Genomic DNA, 26917 nt, shown 5'->3' with positions numbered 1-26917 from the left:
ACTTTTCATTGTTTAAAAGTAAAATCCACTAAAATGATCCCTGCATTTAAATCTCCACAGCTTAAATGCTCCTTGTAAATTGTTTTTTTAGATTCTATATTATTAAATCTTTAGTAATTCTGGAAGAATTCACCAAAGGGTGGAAAGAATATTTTTGTTAACTGTTTGATTAAGTAGGTGGTTTGATTGTTAACCACCATAATCAAAGAGGTAGGGACTCTCAGACTCCAAAAGGATCATTTTAAGGCCAAAGTTAAACTGATTTAACAGCTTTTCTAATTCATATTTTTATTGACAATAAAATATCTGAAAATGTTCTTTCTAGTCGAAAGAAAGCCAAGGTGGTAACTGTCATCTATCAAGTAACTTAGTAAAAAGTTGGGAAACAGAGACATATGGTTATGATCAAAATTAAGATAGAACCTTGATCTTTGTTGTTGAGTTGTAGTAATCTCATGCTCTTTTTAAGTGAAGGCTCACTTTTCCTCCAGTTAGAATAGCGTTTTTGTTGTAGAGCCCATCTTTGTGGTCAACAGGTATCTGAGGTTAATAAATGTAGAGGCTATATTTTATGATGCCAAACCACAACGACATACCATAGAAAATGATAACATTTTTTTTTTGACAAAACTTCTTATAGTAAGAATAAATCAGAGAGAAGCACAGATGGTTGATGGTAAAATGCGTAGTTTTCAGAACCACATATAGGGGACATAGGAAAACAAAGGAATTTGGCAAAAAAGTATATGTCAGGAAATGCAACCATAAGTGGACACATTGGAATAAAAGTGGTAGGGATGATTTACCCATCCTTTCAAATGTGCATTCTTAATCTAAATGTTTGTTTTAGGCATCTGGCATACAGACAGATTTTCTTCCAAATTTGTATCTGTCAGGGTTCCGTCTCTAATAATATGTTGCATCTTACAGAGAAAAGTACTCTTAATAACAATAATAAAGTTTCAGAAGAGAGCTGGCACATTCTTTTGACATTCGACTGTGACTTGCACTGGATCCAAGACTCAGTGGATCAGCTTGTCTACTAAATATATATTAATGGGGCCTTCAGATTCGAAGTCACTGCTTTTTGTTGCTGCTGCTGATTCGAAGACAGAACCTCTTGAGGCCGAGAAAACTGTTTGCATTCCATGTTCCATAACTTGGAGGAAGCAGGGCCTTGGAATGATAGTTGGTTAAGAGATGGTCCCAGAATCCTCAAATTAAAGACTAAAGAAGAAGTTGGGTGCAGAGTGGGACATTGCTTTATTCCCAAGTCTGAATAAGGCATTGTGCTCCATCCAGAGAGGGGCAGGACAGCGGGAGCAGAGCAACAGCAGCAGTTCTAGGGAATGTCTGAGACCCTGCTGGTCAGAGTGTGGTTCACAGACCAGCAGCATGGGCTTCGCAGAGATTCAGAAGCTCAGGTCCCACCCCAGAGCTGCGGAGTCAGAGTATGGGGCTCACATGACCGACAGGTGTTTGTGCACACAGTAAAGTCAGAAATGCTGGCTATCATCACCTACCATTCCTGGGGACACCTCTTGCAAAGATTGACAGTCTAGGTTGTATCCTCCAGTGTCCCAGTCCAGTGGCTTCACAGGTGTATAGTATTACCTAGAATACTGCGTATTTCCCACATGTCCACTAGACTGATCTAACCCTTGGGAGAAGTAGATGGAAATGAAAGAGATAGGAGGTAAATTATGATAAGCTCGGTCTTCTCCAAGATGTTTTTCATGGTAGCTATGCAGTTTGTATTGGCATCGCCCATTAAAGTAAGATAGCTTTTCTGCTCCAATGAAAGGCAGAGTTAGCTCTTTTAATAGCTGCATTAGTTATTATTGTATTCCCTTGTAACACAGTTTAAATTCTGTAGATGAATTTAGGGGCTCTTGCAAGCGAAAGGGCTGAGATCCGCAAGTTGATGGTGAATGAAAATTGATAGCACCCTCCAAACTGAGAAATGTGATATTTAGATTCATGTCTTACAAGAGAGTGAGATGTGGACCACTAAAAGAATGAGATGGCTTAACCGGAGACTGGCTTCATTCTGTTGCTGAGATGGCGGCGCGCCTTTCTTTTTCTTTTCTTCTTCTTTTTTTAAATATGCCTTTTGGTCTTTGTGGTTTAGGAAAACAGAAACGTACTTCTCCACATCCAGTAGAGGTAGCTTCCTTTTTATTAGTTAGCCAACAAGCAGTTTCTCTTTTCTGTATCTATTCCATGTCTACCAAAACATTTGATTAACTGGAAAGCAATGCTATTCTCTGCCTGTGTACAAAATACATGAAAAAGCATCAGTTTTCCAGAGACTGAGTATCAGCGGCTAATGGCCAATTTTGGCAGCAAAATGATAAGATTAAAAATAGCCTGAAGATGATCCAGTCTTAAATGATGTATTTAATGGTGAACTTTCCTTGGGAAAGTGCATCTTTCTGCCTGCTAAGAACCACATGACCCCTTTCAATAACTCATTTTGTAGGGGAAAAAAGTACATTATTGCTCCTAGAGTTTGCAGTCATGTGCTCTTGAGTAATTATATTTCTGGACCTTTGTAAAATTTGATAGTTCACTCAGTTCTCTTTTCTGTTTTAGGGCCTTGGTTGCTATTTTGTGCCCGTTAAAAACATGGCTTTCTTTGACGCCTCCTGTTACTTTTAGCTGTGCTTTCTAGTGAGAGCTGATTGATCTTTTCCGCAATCCTTGATCAAACTGGTACATTTCAGATTGCTTAAATGTCATTAGGCCACACAGCACACCAGGAAACAGAAAGCCATATATATATTTTCAAGCCAAACTCTTATAGTTTTTCCTTATCTCTACTCCCAGTCCTAGTCAGTTTTTTGGGGGGAAAGATTAACCACTCACAAAGCGTGAGTGTCTTATTAAGAGTGGCCTTTCCCACTCAGCACACCTGAGGACCCTCATGGTGTCTTCGCTATAGTTTAGCAAAGCAGGATTTCAACAGCAGTGCATTCGTGTTGGAAAAACAACACTGTCTTTGTAGAGTACAGGCAGAGAGGTCCCCCCGCCCCTCCCCAGCCCAAGATATATTATATTTGAGGTTCAAAGGTTCTGTTAAACCTTTTTAAGGTAATCTAATATCACCTTATTCAGGTATAGCAGTAACCTCGAAATCCGGTCACCCTTTCCCCAGCTCCATACAGAGACCACTCAGTGAACTTACTTCACTGTGAAGCTCCTCTTTTATTCCTTTTGGTTTGATTCAAACAAAATTAATATTTGATGTCTAAACGGAATTGACCATGAAAATCAGCCAGGGGCTGAGACAATTATTACAGATATGATCACATGTCTTCTATGTGCCCTGGGTTAGTTTGGGGGCACAAGAAGGAAAGCTTTACCCATCTCCTGGGTGACCTCACAGGCTAGTGCTAGGTGTCTAAGTTACCACGCAGCCTGATGGGCATGATCCTAGACTTTAGAGGGAAAAGAAGGAAACTAAGTATTTGTTATTTTGGATACACATCAATCTTTGTCTAAGAGAGTAATTTCTAACCATATGGCTGTTCATGTGTGCATTAGGCCTGACTTAAATTGGAGGAGAAATATAGATACATTTTGAAATTCTGTATAATACAGTCCTAAGCTTAAGAGAACTGAAAGGTAGGGGGAGTTCCCTTGTTAAATATTTACCCATTAAGCGGTCTTTTTTACACATTAAGGAGACTTAATAAACACTAGTCTGCCATTCTTAAAGCATTTCATCAGTTCTTTTAAGTAAAAGACAATCAAGGCTCTGATTAGGATGATTAGAATAGCTTCATTTGAAGAACTGTCTTCCTTAAACCGTTCTTGCATGCAGAAAAATACAAGTTGATTTTGAACCAGAAAGAAACTTCTTCCTTTACAAGAAGGAAAAAAAGCTTTTGTTTTGTTTTGCTTTTAGGTTATAGTATTGTTCTGTTTATTAAGAGGCTCCTCTTCCAAAACGCTATTTGCAGAAATTCCCAGTCCTCTGTAACATGCTCCTAAAGAGCAGGTGTTCACCATCTAACTTCTTGGCCTCATGGTCCTCTCTCTTTATTTTTTTTTAAATATTTTTATTGATTTCAGAGAGGAAGGGAGAGGGAGAAAGTGATAGAAACATCAATGATGAGAGAGAATCATTGATCGGCTGCCTCCTGCACACCCAACGCTGGGGATCGAGCCCGCAACCTGAGCATGTGACCTGACTGGGAATCAGTCTGTGACCTCCTCGTTCATAGGTTGAAGCTCAACCACTGAGCCAAGGCCAGCAGGCATGGTCCTCTCTCTTTAAGTGGAGATTGTAAAACTTTTGAAATTACAACAAAGTCGAAGTATTTTTGTGGGTTGCCTGTTTTTCTTATCTATGCTCAATTCTGTAGTGCTAACATTATTTCTCTGCTCTTTAATCGCCAAAACATAGAGCCAGCTGTCCTTCAGTGAGAATGATGGTTGAGGGATTATTTCTTTCTCTCCAAAGCCATTTGGGCTTTCTCATAGGGACCTCACCCCATCTCCCTTGACTGTCTTCTACCTGTCCATGGTCCCACCACACAGAGATCTCCTAGGTGTGGTTCCTTGTTACATCCCAACACATGAAAGGTAGGCTTCACCTGAAGAAAGAGCATTATGCGTGGACCCGGCAAGAGGCAGCAAAAAAAGGGGTCTCACCAAAGCTAGAATTAACCCCCACTCCAATCTTACCAGAGGTAGTAGACAAGGAAAATTTCTGTCCACAGAGACGATCCATTCCCTCCAGAGGCCATAAATTCCAACCCTATGGAGGGAAAAGCTAGAATCTGCTGGTGGAATTTTTCCTTGCTCTGATCTCTGCCATGTGAGATAAGTTTTGACTTACTAATGCAACTAAAATAGCCTATATTAAAGGCACTTCCCCAAACACCCTGTTCAGTGTGTGAGAAAGGGACTCTCCCTGCCATGCTGGGGTGGCCATTTGTAGCAATATGCTAAGAGCCACTTGGGTTGCTTGCTTGCACGACTGACGGATTCTATAGAAGGTTCACTGTAGAAGTTACCTCTCTGACAGGCTGCACGCAGAGTACACACTTCATGGGGAAACCCTTCATTTGGAAAAAATGGTATTTCCTGGTTTTGCCTTCAGAATGTCAGGAATAGAGCCATATTTCGTTTGTAGTTAATATCCAGGTCATCAACTATCTGGGCTTTACCATAATAACAGATGTTTATGACTGACTTCATTTTCCTCTTGACTCTGTCTTCTGAAAATACCCAAGACCCACTGTGTCGAATGAAGCTTCAAATTTTCAGGAGAGGTTTTACCATTGAAAACAACACCTGTTTGTTGTGACAGTTCCAATTACTATATTTCTCTATTTTTTTTTAATTCATTAATTTGAGAGAGAGAGAGAGAGAAAGAACATTGATTTGTTGTTGCATTTATTTATGCATTTATTGGTTGATTCTTGTATGTGCCCTGACCGGGGATTGAACCTGATCAAAACCTTGGCATATTGGGATGATGCTCTAACCCAGTGGTAGGCAAACCGCGGCTCGCGAGCCACGTGTGGCTCTTTGGCCCCTTGAGTGTTCTAACGCCACTTCTTCAAAATAGACTCACCCAGACCGAAAACCGACTTCTGCGCATGGGCCACGAAGTTTCAATCGCACTGTCCGTGCGCGCCCGCATGTGTTATTTTGTGGAAGAGCCACACTCAAAGGCCAAAGAGCCGCATGTGGCTCGCGAGCCGCGGTTTGCCGACCACTGCTCTAACCAGCTGAACTACCTGGCCAGGGCTCTATATATCTCTGTTTTTAACTGTCTTTTCTTAAGCTTCATAAGAGAATGGAGAGCACCGAACAAAGGATCGATGTTGCCAGTTGACTTTGCTTGACTTTTTCCAACTCTTCTTAAGCAATACTAAGATTTCTTCTTCTTTATAACATAATGAATGTTATTTCTATGTATTAACTCTGAAATTGAATTGTAGCCAAACATTCCACTCAGCTGCATTAGAATGTTCTAAGAGAATATGGGACAAGTATTTAGTGCTGTTCATTCAATGCCTGTTTGTGAGATATATTACCTTCTTACAATTAGGATATAAATAAAATTAATTACAAATTATATCATCAGCTTTAGATATTGATTTATGCTCTTTGGGAAAAAAGGAAGTTCATAAAGGATGCCAGTTGGCACTTCTGAATCTAAAATTTTAGGACTGTCTCTGAGCCATTTCCATGATGAATTCTGGCCAGCATATAATTATAAGTCCAATGAGGTAGAGCCACTTATTAATATAAACGTGACAGTAGAAGAAAACAATTTGAAGAAGTCTTAATTAAGGAAAATAAGCAAAACTTAACCCCGAGGTGTTAGTCACCAGGGCAGTGATGGAAATGGAAAGAATTGTACAAATAATATTTGAGATAGCATGCACATTAACTTTTTTTTTTTTTTTACTGAAAAACCATTTATTGAGAACCTACTATGTGCAAAGCTCTATGCCAGGAATTTTAATTGAGTAGCATCCTCCGTTTGTGGAGGGCTGGACTTCCTCATATGATAAAATATTTCTCCTATTAAATTTATCTTGGCACCTAGCATAATTGGTAGTGGTGCACACATTGATTGTTTATTGAATTAATGAATTAATAATGATTATTTTAGAAGCATTTGGGGCATTTAACTCATCCTAACCCAAATGATACTTTCCCACTCCCCTTATTATAGTGTGTGTGTTCCAAATGTCCCATCCCACAGACCTGTTAATATTTAATAGAAATGAAAAAAAAAGAAAAATACCTACTAACTCTTTCGATTTCATCCTTCATCATTGAATTGAAAAAGTATGTCATTTATACCTGAAGAGAAATAGTCAGATTTTGCTTTATATTAAACATTCAACTTTTATGAGTCCTTAATGCTAAGGTTAGACACCAGCCTATTCATTGTCACGTTATTATCTTGTTTACACCAAGAATACATACATACAATCTACATACATGTGCAGCAGTGCTCTCAGGCTGCATATCTCATATCTTCATGTTTCATATCTCAGGCCCTGTCCAGACTGGGACAGTCTTGGCATCTGAGATTATTCATCACCTTATTATTAAAGAAATCAGGGCTTGTCCAAGGTTCTCTCAGTGCAAACAAGGTGGGCTTTTCCTGTGGTCCTGAAGCTCAAATATGAAAGAACTACAGCATGAGAATTCATGGGGCTAAATGGTCATCCGGTTCCTCTGAAAACAAGCAGCCAATTGGAGGCGGAAGTCAGTACAGCCCAGTGTTCCCAGAGGTGAGAGAACCTAGGATTTCACTTCCCCAGACATTGACCAGCAAGAGGACCACCAGGGGTATGATGGATAAAACCACTGGCCAGGGAGCTTCGGGCCAAGTCCTCTGTTCTCATTGATGTGAGCATCACAGCTTCTCGGTGGTTTCACCAACTGGTGGAATTTGTATTTTGAGAGTCCTCATTCCCTGGCATGAAGCAAACTCAAAGCATTATTATTCACCATTTGTCATCTGTTTGAGAAAGATGGTATGATTTGTTTACTTGTAATGAAGCTTGACCGTACTGCTCTAGGGACTTTTTAAAAAGAGGGATGTGTCAGCTTACAGATTTGTCCCATGAATGAAACCACAGGCAAATTTTCTCTTCTCCCCCATCCTCCCTTCCTCCAAGTCGTTTCTTCAGTGACCATCTGCGCGGTATGTTACCATTGCCAGGCCGTCTTCAAGTGGCTTATCTAGGAGTGAATTCAGAAACTTCAAATTATAAAGGACACCCAGATAATTGGCCTGTTTTCCAAAGTATCTGTCCCCTGTGCTGCTGCCAGATTCCTTCTTAATGAACACATCCAGTGACAGTGGGATTTTTGAGCTTGTCCGTATCCGTGAGAAAATGAGCTTCCCTGCTTTGTAACAGCTTGCGGCTCTGGGAAAAAAAAAATGACAGCCATTGCACAAGTTTCCTTTGAATGTAGTTTTCTTTCCCATAAATGATACTTTGAGAATACACTTAAGGGGTTATTAGTTTTCTATTTCATGCTTGGCCTGTGTGTGAGAATAACACAGGCTGTCACTGCAGATCGGGAGCTAAACACGCTTTGTCTGGTTAATGTGAGCATTTAATATTTAGCTCAATTAAAAATTAACTGATGAAAGTACATGTCAAATGGAATTTGAAAATACCTTTTGGAAAAAATATCGGAAGGGCATGACCAATGAGTAAATTAGTGGTTTGAAAATGTGGAGACTTTGGGGAAATTTAATAGGAGTTGAGACGCTTCTTTGCCTTCACACGTCTTTACCTGTTTGGCTCAGCACAAAATTAAAAAGGATGTCCTCCTCCTTCTTAGGAAGGACCCACTTGCATCTCTGTTTTCTGGAGAATAATTGTTTTGGGTGGACTAGATCATACATTTAAAGCAGACAGAATAGGAGATCGGTTATTCATTTATCCCACACTCTTCTTGTTTTTTAAAGTGTGCTGTAGGCCAGACCCTAGGTCAGTGGGAAGTGGGAACGGGTTAGATGTGGCTTACAATCTGGGGCATGAGGACCATTAAGCAGCTGGTACAGTCAAGCAAGGGCAGAGCTGGGAGAGAAGAAATGCAACCACAGTAAGGTATTTGTTAGAGTCAAGGAAGTCTTCCCAGGAAAGAGGGTTGAAGGATGAGCTGCAATTAGCCTGGAAGAGTAGGAAGGAGGACCAGAGTGTGGCCAGCAGACAGAACCTGAGAACAAAGGCCAGAGGCGAGAGAGCAGGTGGTAAGCTGCAGGAATTGAGGGCCGGCCTGGCCTGAGTGAGGAGGCCAGATCACAAAGATGGTCTGGAGATGTACTGCCATGGAGGTCTGCACTCCAGAAAGGTCATTCTGGCTCCACTTCATCCAGTTAATGAGACTGGGGAGAGATTACTGACAGATAGGAGGTCAGCTCAGTAAGACCTGGGGCCTGACCTAGAGGATTGGAGTGGGGACAGCAAGAAATCGATAGCTTTGGGCAATGATTATAACCAGAGTAGAGGGATTTTGGGGAAGACCTAGTGATTGACCGAATGCTTCAAAACATTGCTCATTTCTTCTTCAATGTCAGTAATCTTCTTCTACAATCCTTTTGAAATGTGGTCCTTATTATGGTTCTATGTGAGGAGGTTTTATCTTTATTTCCCATTCTCTTAAATTAACACTGTCTGGTTGAAAAACTTTATTTTGTTGGAATTCACATTAATAAATCCTCATTAACAACCAGTTAATAAAAGTGCATTTGAAGAATAAATTCAATTATGAAAAGCAGAGTTCATAGAATTTTCCTCCAGGTGAAAATTTTGCAACAATGGTTTCTTGCCCTCATGGAGGATTTTAAAGTTTCCAAAGAAATTTCATATCTACTGGCCTATTTGATTTTCAGAACAAACCCTAGGCAAGGCAGCTATTATAGTCCCACTTGTCTCTGCCTTCCTCTCCCCACACCCTTATTGTTATTTGTTTATCTCCTTCCCCCTGCCCCGCCTCCCCCCCCCCCCCCCCAAGAGAAAACTTTGCCTACCAAAGCTATGTGAGAGCCTGTAAGTCAAGAAGAGCTGGTATTCATTCCCAGACTGGAGTCTGTAGCTATTTCTTTACACTGTGCTGCCTGTTGGGGTGTGTTATCACAAGGACACCAGATTCCTCCATAGAAACTGAATCGAGTATATCTAATATTAAAAACTGTATCATCCCCTGCGTTTTATCTAAAAATTTTCAGAAAATTAAAATGTAGTCTTTTCTTTCAGGTTAGTTGTCCTTCTTTGATTTAGCTTTTGAAGTGTGTCTTATGTTTACCGCAGAGGGGCCCACACCTGCTTGTCATTTCATCCCCACACATTCACTCAAGAGCCCATGGGTGTGCATGTGAGGTGGGCGGTGGACTTGACCGTGTAATGCCTCCTTAGGGGACAGCAGTGTGATGGATGTGAGCGTCTCTAAAACTCCACGTCAGAGCTCTGGAAAACAGCCCCTTTCAACAGGGGAAAGGTAGAATGATAAGAACATAGATGATGGTTGGCATCTAACTAGCAACCCACATTTTCAATGATTTTATAGATTTCTTAATTGATTTTTATAGAGAGGAAGGGAGGGGGTAGAAACATCAATGAGAGGGGGAGCCTCGATCATCTTCCTCCTGTACACCCTCACGGGGGATCAAACCCGAAACCCTGACTGGGAATCAAGGCGGCAATCTCTTGGTGCATGGGTCGGTGTTCAACCATGGAGCCAGAGTGGCCGGGCTTTCATTGACTTTTAAAATTGGGCTTCTCTCTAGGTAACCAGCATACATTTGGCTAGTGAAGTGCCTATTGAATTTAGAAAAGGGAGAGCCTCCATCAGTAGGATTTCTAGAGTCTAAAGGTCAAGTGGCTATGTGAGTGGGTTGAATCGCTTTTTAAAATTAACAGCTGAAAACATAGTGTTCTACCTTAAAATTCATAGATGTATTAGTATAATGCAGCCTACACATTAGTTTAAAATGGGTTACCATGCACAGTATAGAATTAGAGACCTACTACTTTCGGCTAAAATGTTTGGAGCACTTTTCCCTGATCCCTCCTGATCCTGTCATTTTCCCCATTTTCATTTATCACGACATTGGGCATTGGCCACAGTCACTGAGAGTCGGGAGGAAGGAAGGAAACTAGCATGTCTGAACCCCAATATGTGCCAGACTCGGGGTGTAACACTTTCATGGACAGGAGATTATTTAACCCTGATAACCTCTCTTGGAGGTTAGGAAGTGGAATTATAGACGAGGAAACAGAGGTTCTGCAAAGTCAAGTAACTTGGCCTCATAAGTTTTTTAGGCAACCAGAGTGGTAACTGATGTCCTCTGCTACTTAAAGACATTTTTAAACATTTAAGACAGAAACCTATCAAATATAACAGTTTGAGACACATAACTTTGGGGTCTCTTTAGAAAGCCAATTAGCTATCTTTATTTTGGGGAGTAGGAGGTGAATTTTTAAAAGCTTTCCTCGTTTAAAAGAAGAGAGAGAAACACTGTTTCTGTCTCTCTCCTCTTTGGCTCCAAGCGTCTGCATAAATAGCCTTTGAAAAATAAGTAGTAAAAATTGCTTCATACCAAGACCAGACACCTGGTTCAAAAGCTCTCCAGGGGTCAGCGTGTGTGTGTGTGTGTGTGTGTGTGTGTGTGTGTGTGTGTGTGTTGGAAGAAGACATCCACAGGGCGCTCCTGGTTCCAGAGAAATGATCTCACTGTCCAATTGTAACAAGCCTCCTGCCTTAATCAGAAGGTGGGAAGTCTGCGGTTTTACCTGGGGTGTGATCCTCAGCCTTGGCCGTTCTTATTTTAAGCATGGCCTTCGTGTTTTTTTCCCCTCGAGTCCAGAAGTGGAATGACATGTTACTCAAGTTCACAAGATGATGATGTATCTGTTTTTATATTTGGCTGTAAATTTTATTCTACTCATAAACAAAGCCACCTTCAGCAACACGGGCGTACCAGGGGAGAGTTATTTCCATCCCCTCGGTTTAATTTGGATAGTTTGGCTTAGAACAGCGCAGTGTTTCCATAATAACATTTCCACAGGATGCTGCTCTGTTGATTCGCAGGGCTCAGGGAGTTTCACCATGGGCCAGGAAACTACTTTCTTAAAGAAACTTAAACATGAACTTCTGACAAGATAGGAAAGTCTTGCGAGGCTCCTTATGAAACCTCTCTCTTTTTTTTTTCTGCTTTCTCATTAATTTAGGTATCTCTCTGTGCCAGTACACAGGTATGGATTGAATATTTAACGAACTTAAAGTTCATGTGCTGAATAACGAACTCAAATTCAGAAGAAAAAGAACTATTTTAAGGGCTTTGTTTAATAAAGCATGTATAAATAAAAATAAATCAATTGAACACTTCTCCCAGGCACAAGATGTTATGACTTTTAGAGTAGAACTTCATGGTATTTCGTAAGGAAGCAAAAAAGGAAGGGAAATTATTATTCAGGCAGAGGGACAATAGTAACCTTTCATTAAGCGAGACAGAGTTCAATACCAGGTTCCCCAAACTCTGGGCTCTGCGTTAGTGGAACTGAACACGCCCCCAGCCATTTCCTCTCTCTTTTATGGATCAGACTGCTTTAAAAATGTTGGTCCAATAGAATCTGAAATGTCTAATTTATACTCTGTAACTCAACAGTATACTATTTAAAAGGCTGCTTTATGTATTTTTAGAAATCCTTAAAATCCTAATGACTTCAGATAATTAGGACCTTTGTTCTTGAAGGGCTTTAGATGGGACCTCTTGGTTATAGGGTCTGATCTCAGGGCAGGAGGGGAGGTGTGGGTTCCGTGCCCAGGATTCCGTGCCCAGGACGGGCTCAGTGGTTTCCAGTGCAAAGAGGAGGAAGCGCTGCCCCTTCTCCGCCCCCGTTCTCCCTGCGAGTATTTATCCTGTCCACGTGGAAGCGAAGAGCACCTGCCTGTCAGCTGTATTGTAATTTGTGAAGAAAAGGCCTTTATGGCTGCAGAGTCCATGAACACCTAGCAGACCTCTGTTTGGCAGTTGTGATGGATCCAGGAAGTAATTTCAGCCCCTGCTCTGCAGAGAGATACCACGAAAGTTCACATGCGAAAGGTCACACCGATTACTCATAAGAGCTTGCACATCATTCTTAACAGGTTTGCTTTTTAAAAAGATTATATATATATATAGTGGTAAATACACATAACATAAAGTTTACCCTGTTTTTTATTTTTAATTGCATAGTTTAGTGGCATTAAGCACATTCACAATAGTTGTGCAACCATGGCCACCATCTACCTCCAGAATTTCTTCATCACCCCACACGGAAGCTCTGTACCCATTAAACAGTAACTCCCCATTCCCTCCTCCTCCCAGCCTCTGGTAACCACTATTCTACTTTCTGTCTTTCAGAATATGACTTCTCTCTGTGCCTCATATAAGTAGAATCATACAGTATTTATCCTTTGTGTCTGGCTTATTTCACTGAGCATAATGTACCCAAGGGTTATTCATGTTGTAGCATGTGTCAGAATTTCATTTCTTTTAAGGCTGAATAATTTTCCACCCAAAACTATATATATAGTTTCTCTCAAGATTGGTTATCATGTTTTTCCAGTCAGTGGAAACACTAAATATAATAATCTGGTACTGCTTTGGTAATAGAGGCCTACAAATTATTAGAAAAGTTATGGGGTGAGTCTAATTGTAAGGAAGAAGAGAGAAATGCTATTAAAACTGGTTCGGGAACTAAGAAACACAGCTGTCGGAGGCTGCCTGCTGTGGGGCAGACAGTAATAATGGAGATGTCACCAACCCTTGAGGTCATCCCTGGCTTGTGGCACGGGACCGTCTTCCTTAGTCCTAATGATGCTGCTGGGTCTTCAAGACGGGGTGACTTTCCCTAGGAAGAGTTGAAGAGTTCAGGGAGGCAGAGTTATCGTTTCAGAAATATCTCCATTCCAAATGCTTAAAATTTTTAAAAAGGTTCGGCTTCAGTCATCTGAAAAATCCACTTATGTGAAATGATTCATTCCCGGATATAGTGAAAGAGAAGAAGCAAAGCAATCCCAGTGTAAAAAATGAAATAAAACAGAGGCTAAGAGACTTTGAATGGCACCTGTTTACCTGTTCCATTTCTTTCCCTCCCTCCCTTCTTTTTCGAGTAGAGAATTCACAGGAACGTGACTCGGTCACTATGGATGTTGTTATTTCTGGGGGAGTTTTTGCCGTATTGCTGCATCTAAATGGCCCTCCCTGTGCAGGGCTGCATTGTTCGCATATTTAGAATAGCAGGCCTCTCCAGCTGCGGGATGCGTAGGAGCTGCCCTGCACCCCCCTAACTCTGAACATCTGCCTCATGGCTTCAGTCTGAAACTTTGGTACAAGAAAATGTGCTCATGTGTTCTTTCAGAAATCCCTGTGCCTGCAGGGTTTCCTGGACGTGTTCTCTGGCCTTGCAGAGGGCAACCTCCTGGGGGCACACACACACACACACACAGAAATATTGTAACCCAGTGACTTTTGCCTGCGGAAGTGAAGGGTGGCTTCCCAGAGGAGGTGCCACTTGGGCTGGGTCGAGAAGCATAAGTAGGAGACTCCCCCATGGAGAGTAGGAAAGGGGGCCACGTGCAAATAAACAGCGTAATAGAAGGGTCTGACAAGAATGATTCCAAGGTCAGTGCAACCAGAATATAGGGGACATGGTGTAGAAAAGAATGGAGTGAAGCTGGGGGCTTAGCCGAGGCTGACTCCCCAGGGTCCTGTGTGTCTCCTCAAGGAACTTGGATTTGATCTTTCGTGCAGTGGAGAGCGGTTAAGCTGTCCAGCAGGGTAGTGATTTTTGTTGTTGGCTGAGAGGAAGGAGGCTAGATGGGGCAGGTGTCCATCTTGGAATGGGCTGAGCAGCTGCACCTGGGCACCTGCCCCACTGGGGTGGCATGACTGGGAAGGACGTTTCAATGGTAGAATCAGGAAAGTTGTTCACTGGAGTTGAGGAATATGGACATGATTGGATCATGACTGGATCCTTAGTGCTTAGCGCAGTGCAAGCACATAGGAGGTGCCCAATAAATGTTGACCGGACAGTCATTTTGCTATACTTCTGCATGAGTTACGGGTGGTGCTGGCAGCATTCGAGGGGCACTGAGGCTCTCCTGGTGGCAAAGCAGATGTTCATACAGATGTTCATAGGTGTGCGCCCCGTGCCAGATACTGTCTAAACATTCTGTCTACATTAATGCATTTGCGTCTTTCAGCAGTCCCGGGAGGTTGGCACGGTTTTACTGTCTTGCAGATGAGGCTTGGAGACGTGACTGGTTATAGCTGCTTCGGTGGTTGAGCTGGGATTTGAACTCAGGCATCCGCAGGGTACTTGGTGCTCTTAGTCACAGTACTCTGTCGCCTGTCTTCTTCTGGAGCTTGCAGGAAGCCACTTCGGTCGAGGTCCCAAAAGCAATGACTCGGGCAGACATGAGCAGCGGCAGGATGCAGAAAAGCCTGTTTAGGAAACCATTTATCTGACATAGACATACCATCTGAGATGACCTCGGAGGAATAACAATGGCCATAGCAACAGCACCGCCGTCTTTACCCTGGCATAAGAAACCTGTTTTGTAATGAAAATGGAATTTCTCTGGGAAACAGTCCTAGAAAGAGATAGGCAGTTGAGATAAAATAACAAAATGTAAGCTGTAGCACGTCGTGTTCTCTGTGTTTTTTCTTCCACACTCATCTCTGTTGTGTGCTTTACTTTGTGCACTTGCCTTCTGTAGATTGGGCCACTGGGTCACAAAGGAAGAGAGAGGTGTGTGTGCACCCAGAGGCAGATGCACTTCACCTTGGGTCTGCCCCTCGACATACCTGGCTGGCTAGGAGGAGAAGGGTCCTTTAGGGTAAGCATTGCGTTTGGGGTGGAGGCCTGTGGCTTTCTGGAATGAAGGGTGGTGAGTTGGTTTCCCAGGTGGCCCATGGGCCGGCATCGAGCTCCGAGGTGTTCAGGTGTGTGTGCCGTCATGGATCATTACAGCCCAACCAAAGCTGTGTTTTCATGTCACAGGTCAGCGTCATATAAAATAAACTCTTGTCATAACAAAGGATGCGGCTGCCAGATTACATCTGTTTGCCCCTGAGAACTCTGATTTTCATGTCAGTGTGGGGAAGGGATTCCATTTTTATGCTGATTCTAATTGGGGGTCTGCCTTGCTCTACCCCCTCGTAAATGGTGATAAATAGTGGTGGCCATAGCAGCGAGGAGAAAGAGTGGGGTCTGGAAACCCAGCCAAGATCTTTTGGCTCCAATTTTATGCAAATTCGATGAACAGCATGCAGATGATTTCACAGTGGTATGGGGACCCAGGGACAAGTGCCCATCTGTTTCCAGCAGCCTCCCTGGGCTTTCGACAGTGGCCACGGTAGAGGCCAGGACAAGTCCACAGTGAGGCAGGTTAAAGACGGGTTGGTGAGGAATGGTCACTCCATCAGCAGACTCCACGCTTAGAATTTCATCATGACTAGCAGCTTGCCTTTCAGCAGCCTGCCAGTCAAGACTTCTGTGTTTTGAGAACAGAAAAAGGTCAACAGAGAGAGACCTGATGTTTTGCTCAGTTCTTTATTCCTCCTCTTGTCGCAAAGATGTTCCATGGTACAAGGCTATCTCCGAATACCTAAGCATCCCACACATCGATTGGGCATTGACTCATTATAGGGCACTGTGCTAGGCACGGAAGAAGGGCTCATGCATCCTCCATACACTGCGTCTAAAATCTGTACTGTCCAGTATGGTAGCCACTAGCCACGTGTGGCTATGGGGTACATGATATATGGCTAGTCCAGTGGAGTGTGATTGGAATGTAAAATACACACCAGGTTTCAAAGACTTAATATGAAAAGATGAATGCAAATATTTTATTCGTAATTTTTGTTAATTGCATGTGGAAATGATATTTTCAATATATTGGTTTAAATAAAATAAATGCAGCCACCTGAAAATTTAAAATTACATCTGTGGCTCACATGATATTTCTGTTGGGCAGCACTGGTTTTGACTGCTAACCGTTTTTTGCAGTGTGGTCACCTTTTTATTCCCATATTTAGATATAATAAGAGGGTAGAAAGACCTTTCTTTTTTGCATAGATGGGGTAGAGTTAAGACAGTTTCATGGCATCGTGTCATTTACTTCCAGGTTCTTGTTGATGCCGTTGTTGGTCCATTGAGGTAGACAGGGAAGGGCTGGCCACACATGTGCAGGTGATATGCTGAGGTATTAGAAGGGAGCTTGCCCACCTGCTCTATGAGTTAGAGCTGGGAGTAGAATTTCAGAGTTTTAACTTCTAGTCCAACTTCTGTTAGAAATATACTAATAATTACCCATGGAAATATTTGTTTGTGTTTCTGTACCAAAGATAATAGGACAGAGTCCCCTTTAGAAGTAAATATTTATATGTGTTTATGTGTTAAATGGACACAAGCATGTCCTGCAGCTGGCTAATGTGACACATTCATCAAAAACTGTAGCTGATTTTCAATGAAAAGGTTGGACTCATGTTGAAATTTTAGAACCATCAGGTCAAGGTCAGGCTTGGGTGGTAGGCATGTTGCCATGACAAGGATGTTTCTTCTTTTGGGAGCCAGCTATTGTCGTGTAAAATTCCTGGCATCATGAAGCAAGGTTGGTGGATCTCACCTGTCAGAAAGGCCTGAGATTGAGGTCAGTCCCTCACTGGTTGGATGGATAAGGCAGGTACCCTGGACCAAAGAGGCAAGGGATCGGATCCAGGAAGTCACCACTGAGTTATTTTATTTACAACACTTCTAACACCAGAGGTGTTACACCAACAGCCAGTTCTCCAACTCTCTGGATATCAATGGGGTGTCCTGTAATTTAATTCGATTTTGACACTACCTGGGGTTAGCGTCAGATTCTACAAGTGAAGGGCTCAGTCCTACAAGACTTTAGAAACCAGTCAGAAGTCTGGGCCACTCATACTTCTGACTGACCCGCTATAAATCTGAGGTTTTCATGACCCCCTCCTCATGTTAGAATGGTTCACAGGACCCAGGAAAATGCTTTACTTACTATGACTGGTTTATTATAAAGGATACAAATCAGAAATAGCAAAATGGAAGAGGTGCACAGGAAGAAGGGGTGTGGAACTCATTATCTTCTCATCACCTTGACCTGTTCACCCATAGTTCAGGGGTTTTAATGGAGGTTTCATAAGGTAGGCACAATTGATCAAGACACTGGCCAATGATGATTAACTAGATCTCCAGTCCCTCATCTCTCCCTGGAGGTGGGGAGGTGGGGTGTGGGGCCGAAAATTCCAACCCTCTCATCATGCCTTGGTCTTTCTGGTGACCAGCCCCCATCCTGAAGCTAACTAGGAATGCAGGCCACCAGTCATCTCATTAGCATACAAAAGACACCCATCACTCTGGAGCATCCAACAGTCCTAGAAGCTCTTAGAAACTGGGAACCAAGTCTTAGAAACTGGGAACCAAGACCAAATATAACAAAAAATGCTCCTCTCACCCCTGTCACTCAGGAGATGACAAGGGTTTTAGCAGCTCTGTGCCCAGAACCAGAGATGAGAACAATATATATATATTTCTTATTATATTCTAATATCAAACCCAATATGGACAGAGGATAGGGAGCTACTCTTCTAGGGAAGAAGAGAAAAGTTGTCAAGGTCAAGAATAGGAGTTGGGCATGGCAGGTGAGATCAGCATAGTATTGTGGGCACTTAGGGTCAAGGGCTTGATTTGTATCCTTCTAGCACTCCCAGGAATTTGCTGTTTGGTGCACATCACACACTTCTGAGCCTCAGTTTCTTCATCTGCAAGCAAAGGAGTTGGGTTAGGGCAGTCTCTCATGAGAAAAAATTTGTGATTCTATGAGTTTTGAAAGCCACAGAGTCAGCAAGAATAGTATTACCAAGCTATCGGTGACAGCACAGGGGTTTGGTTCTTACTGCTGTTCTTTCTTCTAATACACTTGGGGGCAGTGAGATTCATGGTAAATACCATCATTGGTCTGGACCATTCACTCGGCCCTGGTTGAGACAGGGGCTGGGTCTAGGATTATCTTACAGCTGAGCCAGTACACAGGTATTGTAGTGTAATATCTAAACACATTTAGACTTGGTCTTTCTTGTCTCTCTCTGCTGTCCCTATCCCTATACTTCCTTGTTATAATTATGTCTTGTTTTATATTTTGAGAGTCTAATGTTATGCAGGCAATAATTCCCCCACATTGATCAGATGCTTTCGTAAATCACTGCTGTCCATGATTATTTTCTCTGCCTTATTCTTCCAAAAAATTAAAAAGCCATAATGAGTGATATACAATTATAACTACTTATCCTTTGTAAAGCCTGTATTTTTATTGCTTTGAGTGGGTGTGGGGGAGACAGAAGCCCCCGGATCTGGAGATAGCTTTGTGTTTTGTAGAGAAGCACCCAGGAACACATTCATTCCCCCACGAAGGGATGCAGCCACCTCTTCAGCTTCATTATACCTTGCTGAGCTCTGAGAAACCTGGCATCGTTTCTGTTGGAATGAAAAGATTGGCAGAGCTGCCCTAGACAATAGTACTGTAAAACACTGTGGCAGAAGGTTTGGTCTACATACCAAGGCAGCCGGAGTATTAATTGCATTCTCTGAGATCAGGATAAAGGTGCCAAATTATTTTCTTCATGTTTCAAGAATGACAGGCTTTTGCTCTGCCAACTCATAGCATCGTGGCATCACATGGAAAGGAGATGCTAGATTTGAAAAAAAAAAAAAGTGCAGAAGTGAGAAGTGAAGATGTCTGGTAGGCAGCTTGTTCTTAACAAAGATCTGAGGATGGGCTGTTTCATCATTGGTACCTGTAGATAACCAGGAGCAGGTGAGGAAGTGTATCCATAAATGTGCATGTTCTGTCAAAGCATTTTCCATTCTGAAATAGTACTTTAAATTTTGGAATGGGACTTTTCAAGTTGCCGGCTACAGTGTGATCCCATTTTCCTTGGTGTGCGGACTAGAGAAAAGGTGGTGATTTCTGTATGTACTTATTCTCCCCCGGGCCGTGAACAAACACACGCTCATGACTATTCCACATATCCAGGGTCCTCCAGACATGCCATGCAGCCGTGCTATCCCCTGCCGTCCGGCTGTCCCATGCAGTCTTTCCTTTGAGCCTGTTGTTCCTTCCCCAGGAATACACTCCCTTCACAACCCACTCTCACACACACCACCCTAACACATGCACATTTTCTTCCTGGTCACTCTCATCTTTGAACCTGGGGAGGACATTTCATCAACAACTGTTTGTGATGACTTCCCTAGGTTGGGCGGATTGTGCCTGAAGCAGGTGGGGGTTTTCCTGGGCTGAACATTGTTATTCGGTGTAGCACCTCACCCTCCCTTCACAGCCCCCCAAAAAAGAGAAGTACAAACATGGCTCGTGTTCAGGGTTTGAGTATGTTTTGGTTTAAAATGTTCAGTGGATCAGAGAGCATTTCATTCCGGGCAGTGCCCCTGGAGAAGTCTTTTGATTTCATGTGATTAGACCTCCTGTCCCCATTCCCTCTCCTGGGGTGGGTGGTTGGGGGAGCAGTTGCTGAAAGCCTGGCTTGTCCCTGCAGGAAGGAGGGCTGGGTCCACCAGGACCTGGGGTCGTCCAATGCACTTGTCCTGTTCACAGGTGGTTTAGAGCCCAGCTTGACCTTCTGGGCTTGCCCTGTCAGAGCACACCTCCAACCCAGGTGAGGCAAGAGCTATCACTGATATTACCTGCCGCCTGCAACAGGAGGAAGATGCGCAGATCATGAAAATCTGTCTTTAGGCCTGGTTTCCCACGGCACGCAGTAGAGAACTCACTTTGCTCTCCTTGCGTGTGGTTAGAGAGCGCTTCACTCGCTCTGTGAAACCTCCTGCAGCAGAAGCCTTTGCTGACGGTCCCTCCTCCCACCTACACACACACACCTGTTGCACCCACAGAATCAAAGAGAACTGCGAGCCTTTCCTCAGTGTCCTATCTTGTGGCTGAAGAACCATTCATTTAAGATGTCGCTTGGTGAAAATCGTCTGTCGTGGCCTTCTCTCAAAGACCGTTTCATCTGCTGCTGGTTTACAGGGCAACTGCCTGGGGCCACACAGTAACCCTCCCCTCAGTGCGAGCCCCACGCTTTAGTGTCGGAAGGCAACTCCTAACCTAGAATTGGGAATGTGAGTGCAATACAGAAAGTCTGGGTTAGTTATTAAGTATACTGCACAATTCAGAAGGAAAGCCTTTCTAAAATGTTGTATCTTGTTTCAGTGTTCACTGTGGTTTATTAGCTTGCCATTCTTTTGTATCTAGGATAAACATAAAATTTATCATCCAGCCTGCGATACTTGTGAGAGTGAAAAGCGGCGTTCCCAATTATTACACGGGGCCAGCAGGGTAAACGGGATGGTCCCAGACAAGCTGGCCCCTATGGTAGTAATCCTGGACAGATCCGTCTTATCTTTTTAGGGATTGGGCATGGTCATGATTAATTTTTGGTTTTGTACTGGGTCCTCGCATTTTTGTGAAAACCAAATAAGCTTTTTATAGGTGCCTGTGTCATTATAAACCACCCTCCAAACACATTCCCTGGAACCACTCTAATCGCCCTGTCTAGTCTTTCCTTAGGTTTTAGCCAGACCCTGCGTTTCCACCCTCACGATGCACCCACATAGCATTTTCTCACTGCATCGCTCTCCGTGAGCTCCGCACTGATTAAAAATGTCTTCCAGCCTTCTTGGACTATAACCGAACTTCCTTCCCATGGGATTCTTCTCTTTTAGAAATTCATTTCTTTTTTCTTTTTAAAAAATATATTTTATTGATTTTTTACAGAGAGGAAGGGAGAGTGATAGAGAGTTAGAAACATCGATGGGACAGAAACATGGATCAGCTGCCTCCTGCACACTCCCTACTGGGTATGTGCCTGCAACCAAGGTCATGCCCTTGACCGGAATCGAACCTGGGACCCTTGAGTCCACAGGCCGACACACTATCCACTGAGCCAAACCAGTTAGGGCAGAAATTCATTTCTTTGTTTAGGAGTCTAAGAATAGGATGAAGAGATATTAGCTAGATTCCGCGTCTGCCTTAGTAAGGTTGCCTTCTATCTTTCCTACATGAGAAAGAAATGCATCTAAATGTCCTTCAGCATTTAAAAAAATTGTTGAAAAAACACACACCCATGACTACCTTGTTTGAGAGTGTGCCCGAAGGGTTTCCAATGAGCTGAGTTACTCAGAGGTTCTTTGCTCACCTCTGTGCTGCAGACTGTGCTCTTTCCAGTGCTGTCAGGGGTTGGGATAGACTTCTTTGTTTTAAATTGCAAACGCCAAGAGGGTGGGAGCTCTGTCTGTTTTACTGCCTGTAAGTGATGCCGTGCAGGGCTATAGATGCCTGGTGAGTCTTGGTTTCCATGCGAGCAATGATCTGTTGAAGAGCATCTAGCTGTAGGTGACAATAGCTGTCCATGTTCCCGTCAACACCGTCTTATGAGTCTTTGATAAGAAGAGTGATGACTTTTTTGAAAAATGTAGAATAATTTTTTTACAACCATGAACTTCCAGTCCAAATAATAATTATACATATTGGGAATTATTTAGAGATTCTTTCAACAAATAAAGAAGAATGGAAACCAAGAATGTGATATTGGAAGAAAATCAGCTTCATCTTACTAAGGAACTCTTGAAAACCCTATCCACTTGTTGCTTTTGTGGCACTTTTCAATCTGCAGCTAAATTAGGCCACAGGAAAAGGACAGCGACCTTCAAAGAGGCGGTTGAGTCGGCAGAGTTCTTTCTCTCTGTGGAAAACAGCTGTGGGTGCCGAGGGTAGAAGTCAGGCTTTGGTTCCACGCAAAGGTGGGAAGGTTTGGTCTTGAGACGCCTCTCTCTTCTGTGGAGGAGTTCGCAGCTGTGGTGCTGCCTTATCAACATCTCCGAGGCGTTTGAAATGTGTTGATAAAGACCTGGGAAGGAGAGACGGGCGGGATGAGGGTGGGAGTAAGAAAGAAACATTCATCCTACACGGTGCTCATATCTCTTCTTGTTTTTGTAGCTGTGGTGACTGAAGGTTAAATGAGCTAGGTTATTCGTTTCCATTGCCTTCTACCAAATAGAAGTATTTATATGAGTCCTCTATTATTTTATTCCCACTGAGTGAAACTTGAGTTAAGCCTGGGAAAGGAGAGCTGTCTGAAGCAATGGGTGTATTCCCTCCTCTCGACCGCTCTCTCTCTCTCTCCAGTGGAATTCCAACAAGTTGAGCTCCTCTTCTTATGAATGAGGTGTTTTCTTTACTTCAAGTTAAAACCCAGTTTTAGGAATTCTCTTTTGCTTTGAAAAACATGTTCTGGGGGAATATGTTGAGTAAATGGTTTGGAGGGTCCTTTAATACTTACTGTTTACTCTCTCCCCTTCTCCATCCTCACAGCCTCAATATCACCTATATGCAGCTGATTTTCAAATGGGTATTTTCTACCAACTGCTGTCCTGCTTCTATACTACCCCACCTTTCCACCTGGTTTTCCTGCTGGCAGCTCAAATGTAACATACAATCAAAACATTTAATTCAGGACTAAACTCATTATCCCTCCAAAACTTTTCTTGGACTCAACAGTGTCTCTTCACATCCCCACCATTTTCCTGATCACCCCGGCTCAAAACTCAGGGTGCATTTTTACTGTCTCTGCTCACTCCCTATGCAGGGAGACAAGAGCCCTGTCATTTCTCCATTCCTCCCTAATCTTGCTGCCACCACCCTTGCTAATTCTTGCCTAGGTGATTTCAGTAACCAGCTCCAGTTTCTCCTCACTCCAGTTTACCTATGCTTTGTAACAGATTTGATTAAAATTCTTCCCTGGTTAAAAAGAAAAAAAAAAAAAAAAAGGCTTATCTTCCCCTATAAGACAAAGGAGCCTGATGCTCAAGTTCTTCTCTGGCTGAGAATTTTCATCATCCAGGGGTACTCCTTAGCAAGATTTACTATTCCTTAAACCCATCTTGTCTTCTCTGCTCTGGGATATCCCCTCTGCCCCCCACCCCCCCTCTGCTATTTTTACATCAGAATGTTCTGCTTCTGTCCAAGGTTTACAAAATTCTTCATCCCTTAAGGTTCAGACCTCCTGGATGAAGGTGTCCCTGTTGGGTGGGACCCCCACTGACCTCTAAATCTCTACCACCCTTTCCGCCTTTTATGTGCCTCCCTTCCAAGCTTCCTGGCATGCTCTCTGATATTGTGTTGGTATACACATGTTTGCTACCCTTTTTTCCCCTTCCTTTCCTAAGTTATAAACGTGTTGAGGCCCAGAGCCATGTCTTCTGCATTTGTATATCCACCACCATGCCTGAAAATGGTCTGGCACTAGTTAAGTGCTCAATGATATTTGCTGAATGAATGAATGAATAATGAATGAATGAAGTATAGTGGCTTTGCCATCTCTCACTTTGACTTGTTCATGTCTCTCCTAGCTTCATTCATTCATTCAACAATTACACATGGAAAGCCTGCTACAGTGCTAAGCATTGGATACATCATTGAACGAAGCAAAGATTTTTGCTTCAAGGTGCTTACATTCTAGCTTCTACCTAAGACTCACATCTTTGCCTTCACCCTACTCAGCTCTTGAAAAAACAGGAAGCAGTTATTTTAAACGTTTTTAACTTTATATTTTGTTATTCTGTGACTGAATGTTACAGCCAAAAACACTATGCCTTCTAGTTGGCTTGTAACGTTGGGGATCTGGTTTTTAACATTGGTTACATATCCCAGGGACTGTGAGAGTGTTGAGTACTTCTTTCCCCTGCCTGACTGTTACATCAAATCATTTTGCAAATTGCTCTGAAATAGTGACAAAAGTCTCCTTGATTCCAGTCCTGTCTGCAGCACTGACACTTTTGCTAGGCTGCTGTCGGTCGACTAGTAGTAAGTCAGTGCTCCTCTTCCTTTGGTTATTTGCTACCTGTGATAAAACAAAAGCACAAACAAACCAGCAGTAAATTACATCCTGGCATCAATAAGAATGGGAAACAACTGGTTTTCAACGTTTGGTCTGTATGTTATGGATAAGGAAGAACAAACTCGGTTGTATTGATACATGAACATATGGTCGTGTTAATGGCAAACACATTAATGAAGCATGTGCCTGAAATCTTTACTGGATCAATAGCCTTCTTTACTTGTGATTTTCAATGACTGTTGGTCACACGTACACAAACTCAGAATGTTCTCACGTGCCATCTTCATGTAGGACGCCACAGCCACGAGTTCTTTTTTATTGTAGCTGCAGTGAAACAGTATTTGGGGAAAGATACTGCTTTTCATGCCAAAAACTAACCATTTTGTTTTCAAATTCCTGAAATCTAAAAAAAGAAATCTTGGTGACATAAATGTTCCAAATTCAAAATATCCAAAAGTGAACTCATCAACTTCCTCCCTGAGCCGGCTGTTCCGTGCCTGTTCTGTCTGGTTAATGATATCACCATCCACCCAGACAGAGCCCAAACCCTGAAATCATTTTGAACTCATCTGTGAGACAGAACTTTTCTGGATGATCTCTTAAGAGCCTTTCCAACTCTAAAAGTCCATAGTCTATCTTCTGTGATTCCTTCTTCACACATATTCCCCACACATCTGAATCTCATTTCTGAAATTTCTCTCACCTAGGTCCCCTTCTTTTTTTTTTTTTTTTTAAATCTTACTACTGCTGTAACTCAACTTCTTCTTACTTCTTGACTATTCTATAATCTCTCAGTCTCCCTGTCATTTTTTGAAATTTATTTTTAAATTGACATACAGTAAAAGTCACTTACTGTTCACCATTTGGTGAGTTTTGACAAATGCTTAGAAACATAACTGTAGGGAAGCAGAGGACTTGGTTGGAAAGTCTGTAAGGAGGAATCTCCAAAAGGCCAAGGGCCTCTAGAGGGACCTTGCCGAAGGTGGCAGCCCCTGCCTTGACTTTTCCAAATAAGTCTGAGCCCCTGGGTGTTTTACTGGAATCTCTATGTTTAATCTTTAGACCTGACCTTGTAGAAGCATGTGTCTTCTCAAGGATGCTTACCCTGCTGATAGTATCTAATAGTTGACTTTAGTTCAAGCTGTTGTTACAATAAAAGCCTAAGGAGGGGGGCTGTTTGGTTGCTATAGCGAATCAGTCCCTTAGTCCTCTCACAGAAACATGTGTCAGAGTACTCCATTCATCGGTCACTCGGGGTCTGCCGGTCAGTCCCAGCACATAGCCACCACTGTAATCAGGACACAAAAACAATTTCTAGCTCCTGGAAACCTCTGACTCTTCTCCATCCATGGTGAAGGGATGTCTTATAATTGATCTCCTTCTCTTCGAGCACCGGTTCCCAACCCTCCCATTTTCTTTGAGTGCCATAATATATACCTGTTCTAATCCTTACTTTCTCTGAGCTTCCATTTCCTTGTAAATATATGGCTGGGCTAGACTACAAAAATTATTAGCTTAAAGAATTCTAATACTTTCTAAGAAGGGTGGTTCCTGAAGAGGACCCTTTGTCTTGCTAATTGGAATGATTGATGGGCAAACCAGAGAAGCAGTAAGTTGCAGTGAGTGAGAAATGGTGCCCTGGAACTGTTGGGGTAGGAGAGAAAGAAGAGAGGGAGAGATGAGAACAGCCACCACTAGGAAGAAAGAATTGGGGGAAGAGGTGTTTGCAGAGGAGGCTTTGGAGGAGAGTAGCTGTGGAAGGTACTCTCAGGAACCCTGCATTAGGGACTTGCATTCCTTCACCCCCCTTAGAGCTGGAGAGGGTTACTTTTGAATGGGTCTCCACATTGAAAAGATGTCAGGAGACCCAGATCCACAGTGGGAATAATAACCTCTACTCAGTGGGGTTATCACGAAGGTTTCATGAGGGATGCTGTGCCTGGCAGAGTTTGGGACTAAGGACATGGTGACCTTCTTCCCGTGGTTCTGTACCATCTCCAACCTCTCCTTTCACATTCCACCCCTCACTCCCAAATTGCCTCAAATCCTAACCTTTTCCCCCCAGCAAGGAAGGTAAGGGTTTAGTTTTAGGAAGTGACCCATGCCTGGAGACAGGTGAGCTAATGCTGGAAGACCTGCTCCCCAGTGGCTTCCAGGGGATGGATTATAAAGGGGAAGAATCGTAATCATGGTGACTTGAGGAGTTGGAGTCCGGTGAGGGCCATGGCCTCTACTAATTGATCAGTGCTAGGGTGGGGGGAGTTGATCAGTGCATCTGGGCCTGAAAGTCAGCCAAATCCTCATTCTTTAACTTGGTATGCAGGGACCTCTGGGCTGGCACCAAGCTCACCTCTCTCTCTCTGTCCTGTCCACTTCCTGACCCCTCTACCCCCTCTGTCCCCATCTCGGGCTCCAGCTGTGTTCAACTCTTTTCTGTTG

The 26917-nt window shown here is 42.9% G+C and overlaps 1 protein-coding gene across 12 annotated transcripts in view; it reads left to right on the top strand.

Moving 5' to 3' along the window:
* BCL2 (BCL2 apoptosis regulator) overlaps nucleotides 1–26917 on the top strand; it is a 163678-nt gene that overhangs the window by 3709 nt on the left and 133052 nt on the right. Inside the window, exon 3 of one of the 12 annotated variants that reach the window (XM_054723695.1) lies at nucleotides 14784–15144. The exons of 10 other annotated variants lie outside the window; for them this stretch is intronic. In XM_054723695.1, coding sequence (XP_054579670.1) covers nucleotides 14784–14828 — 45 coding nt within the window. In that variant the 3' untranslated portion in view covers nucleotides 14829–15144. Of the gene's footprint in view, nucleotides 1–11726; nucleotides 11884–14783; nucleotides 15145–26917 lie in introns of those variants that run through there. One more of the 12 variants, XM_028139398.2, reaches the window with a different exon arrangement.

This window comes from Eptesicus fuscus, chromosome 12 (genome assembly GCF_027574615.1).
Source record: "Eptesicus fuscus isolate TK198812 chromosome 12, DD_ASM_mEF_20220401, whole genome shotgun sequence".
Classification (NCBI taxonomy): domain Eukaryota; kingdom Metazoa; phylum Chordata; class Mammalia; order Chiroptera; family Vespertilionidae; genus Eptesicus; species Eptesicus fuscus.
The sequence above is the reverse complement of the archived record's forward strand: the minus strand, read 5'-3'. Positions and strand labels throughout refer to the sequence as shown.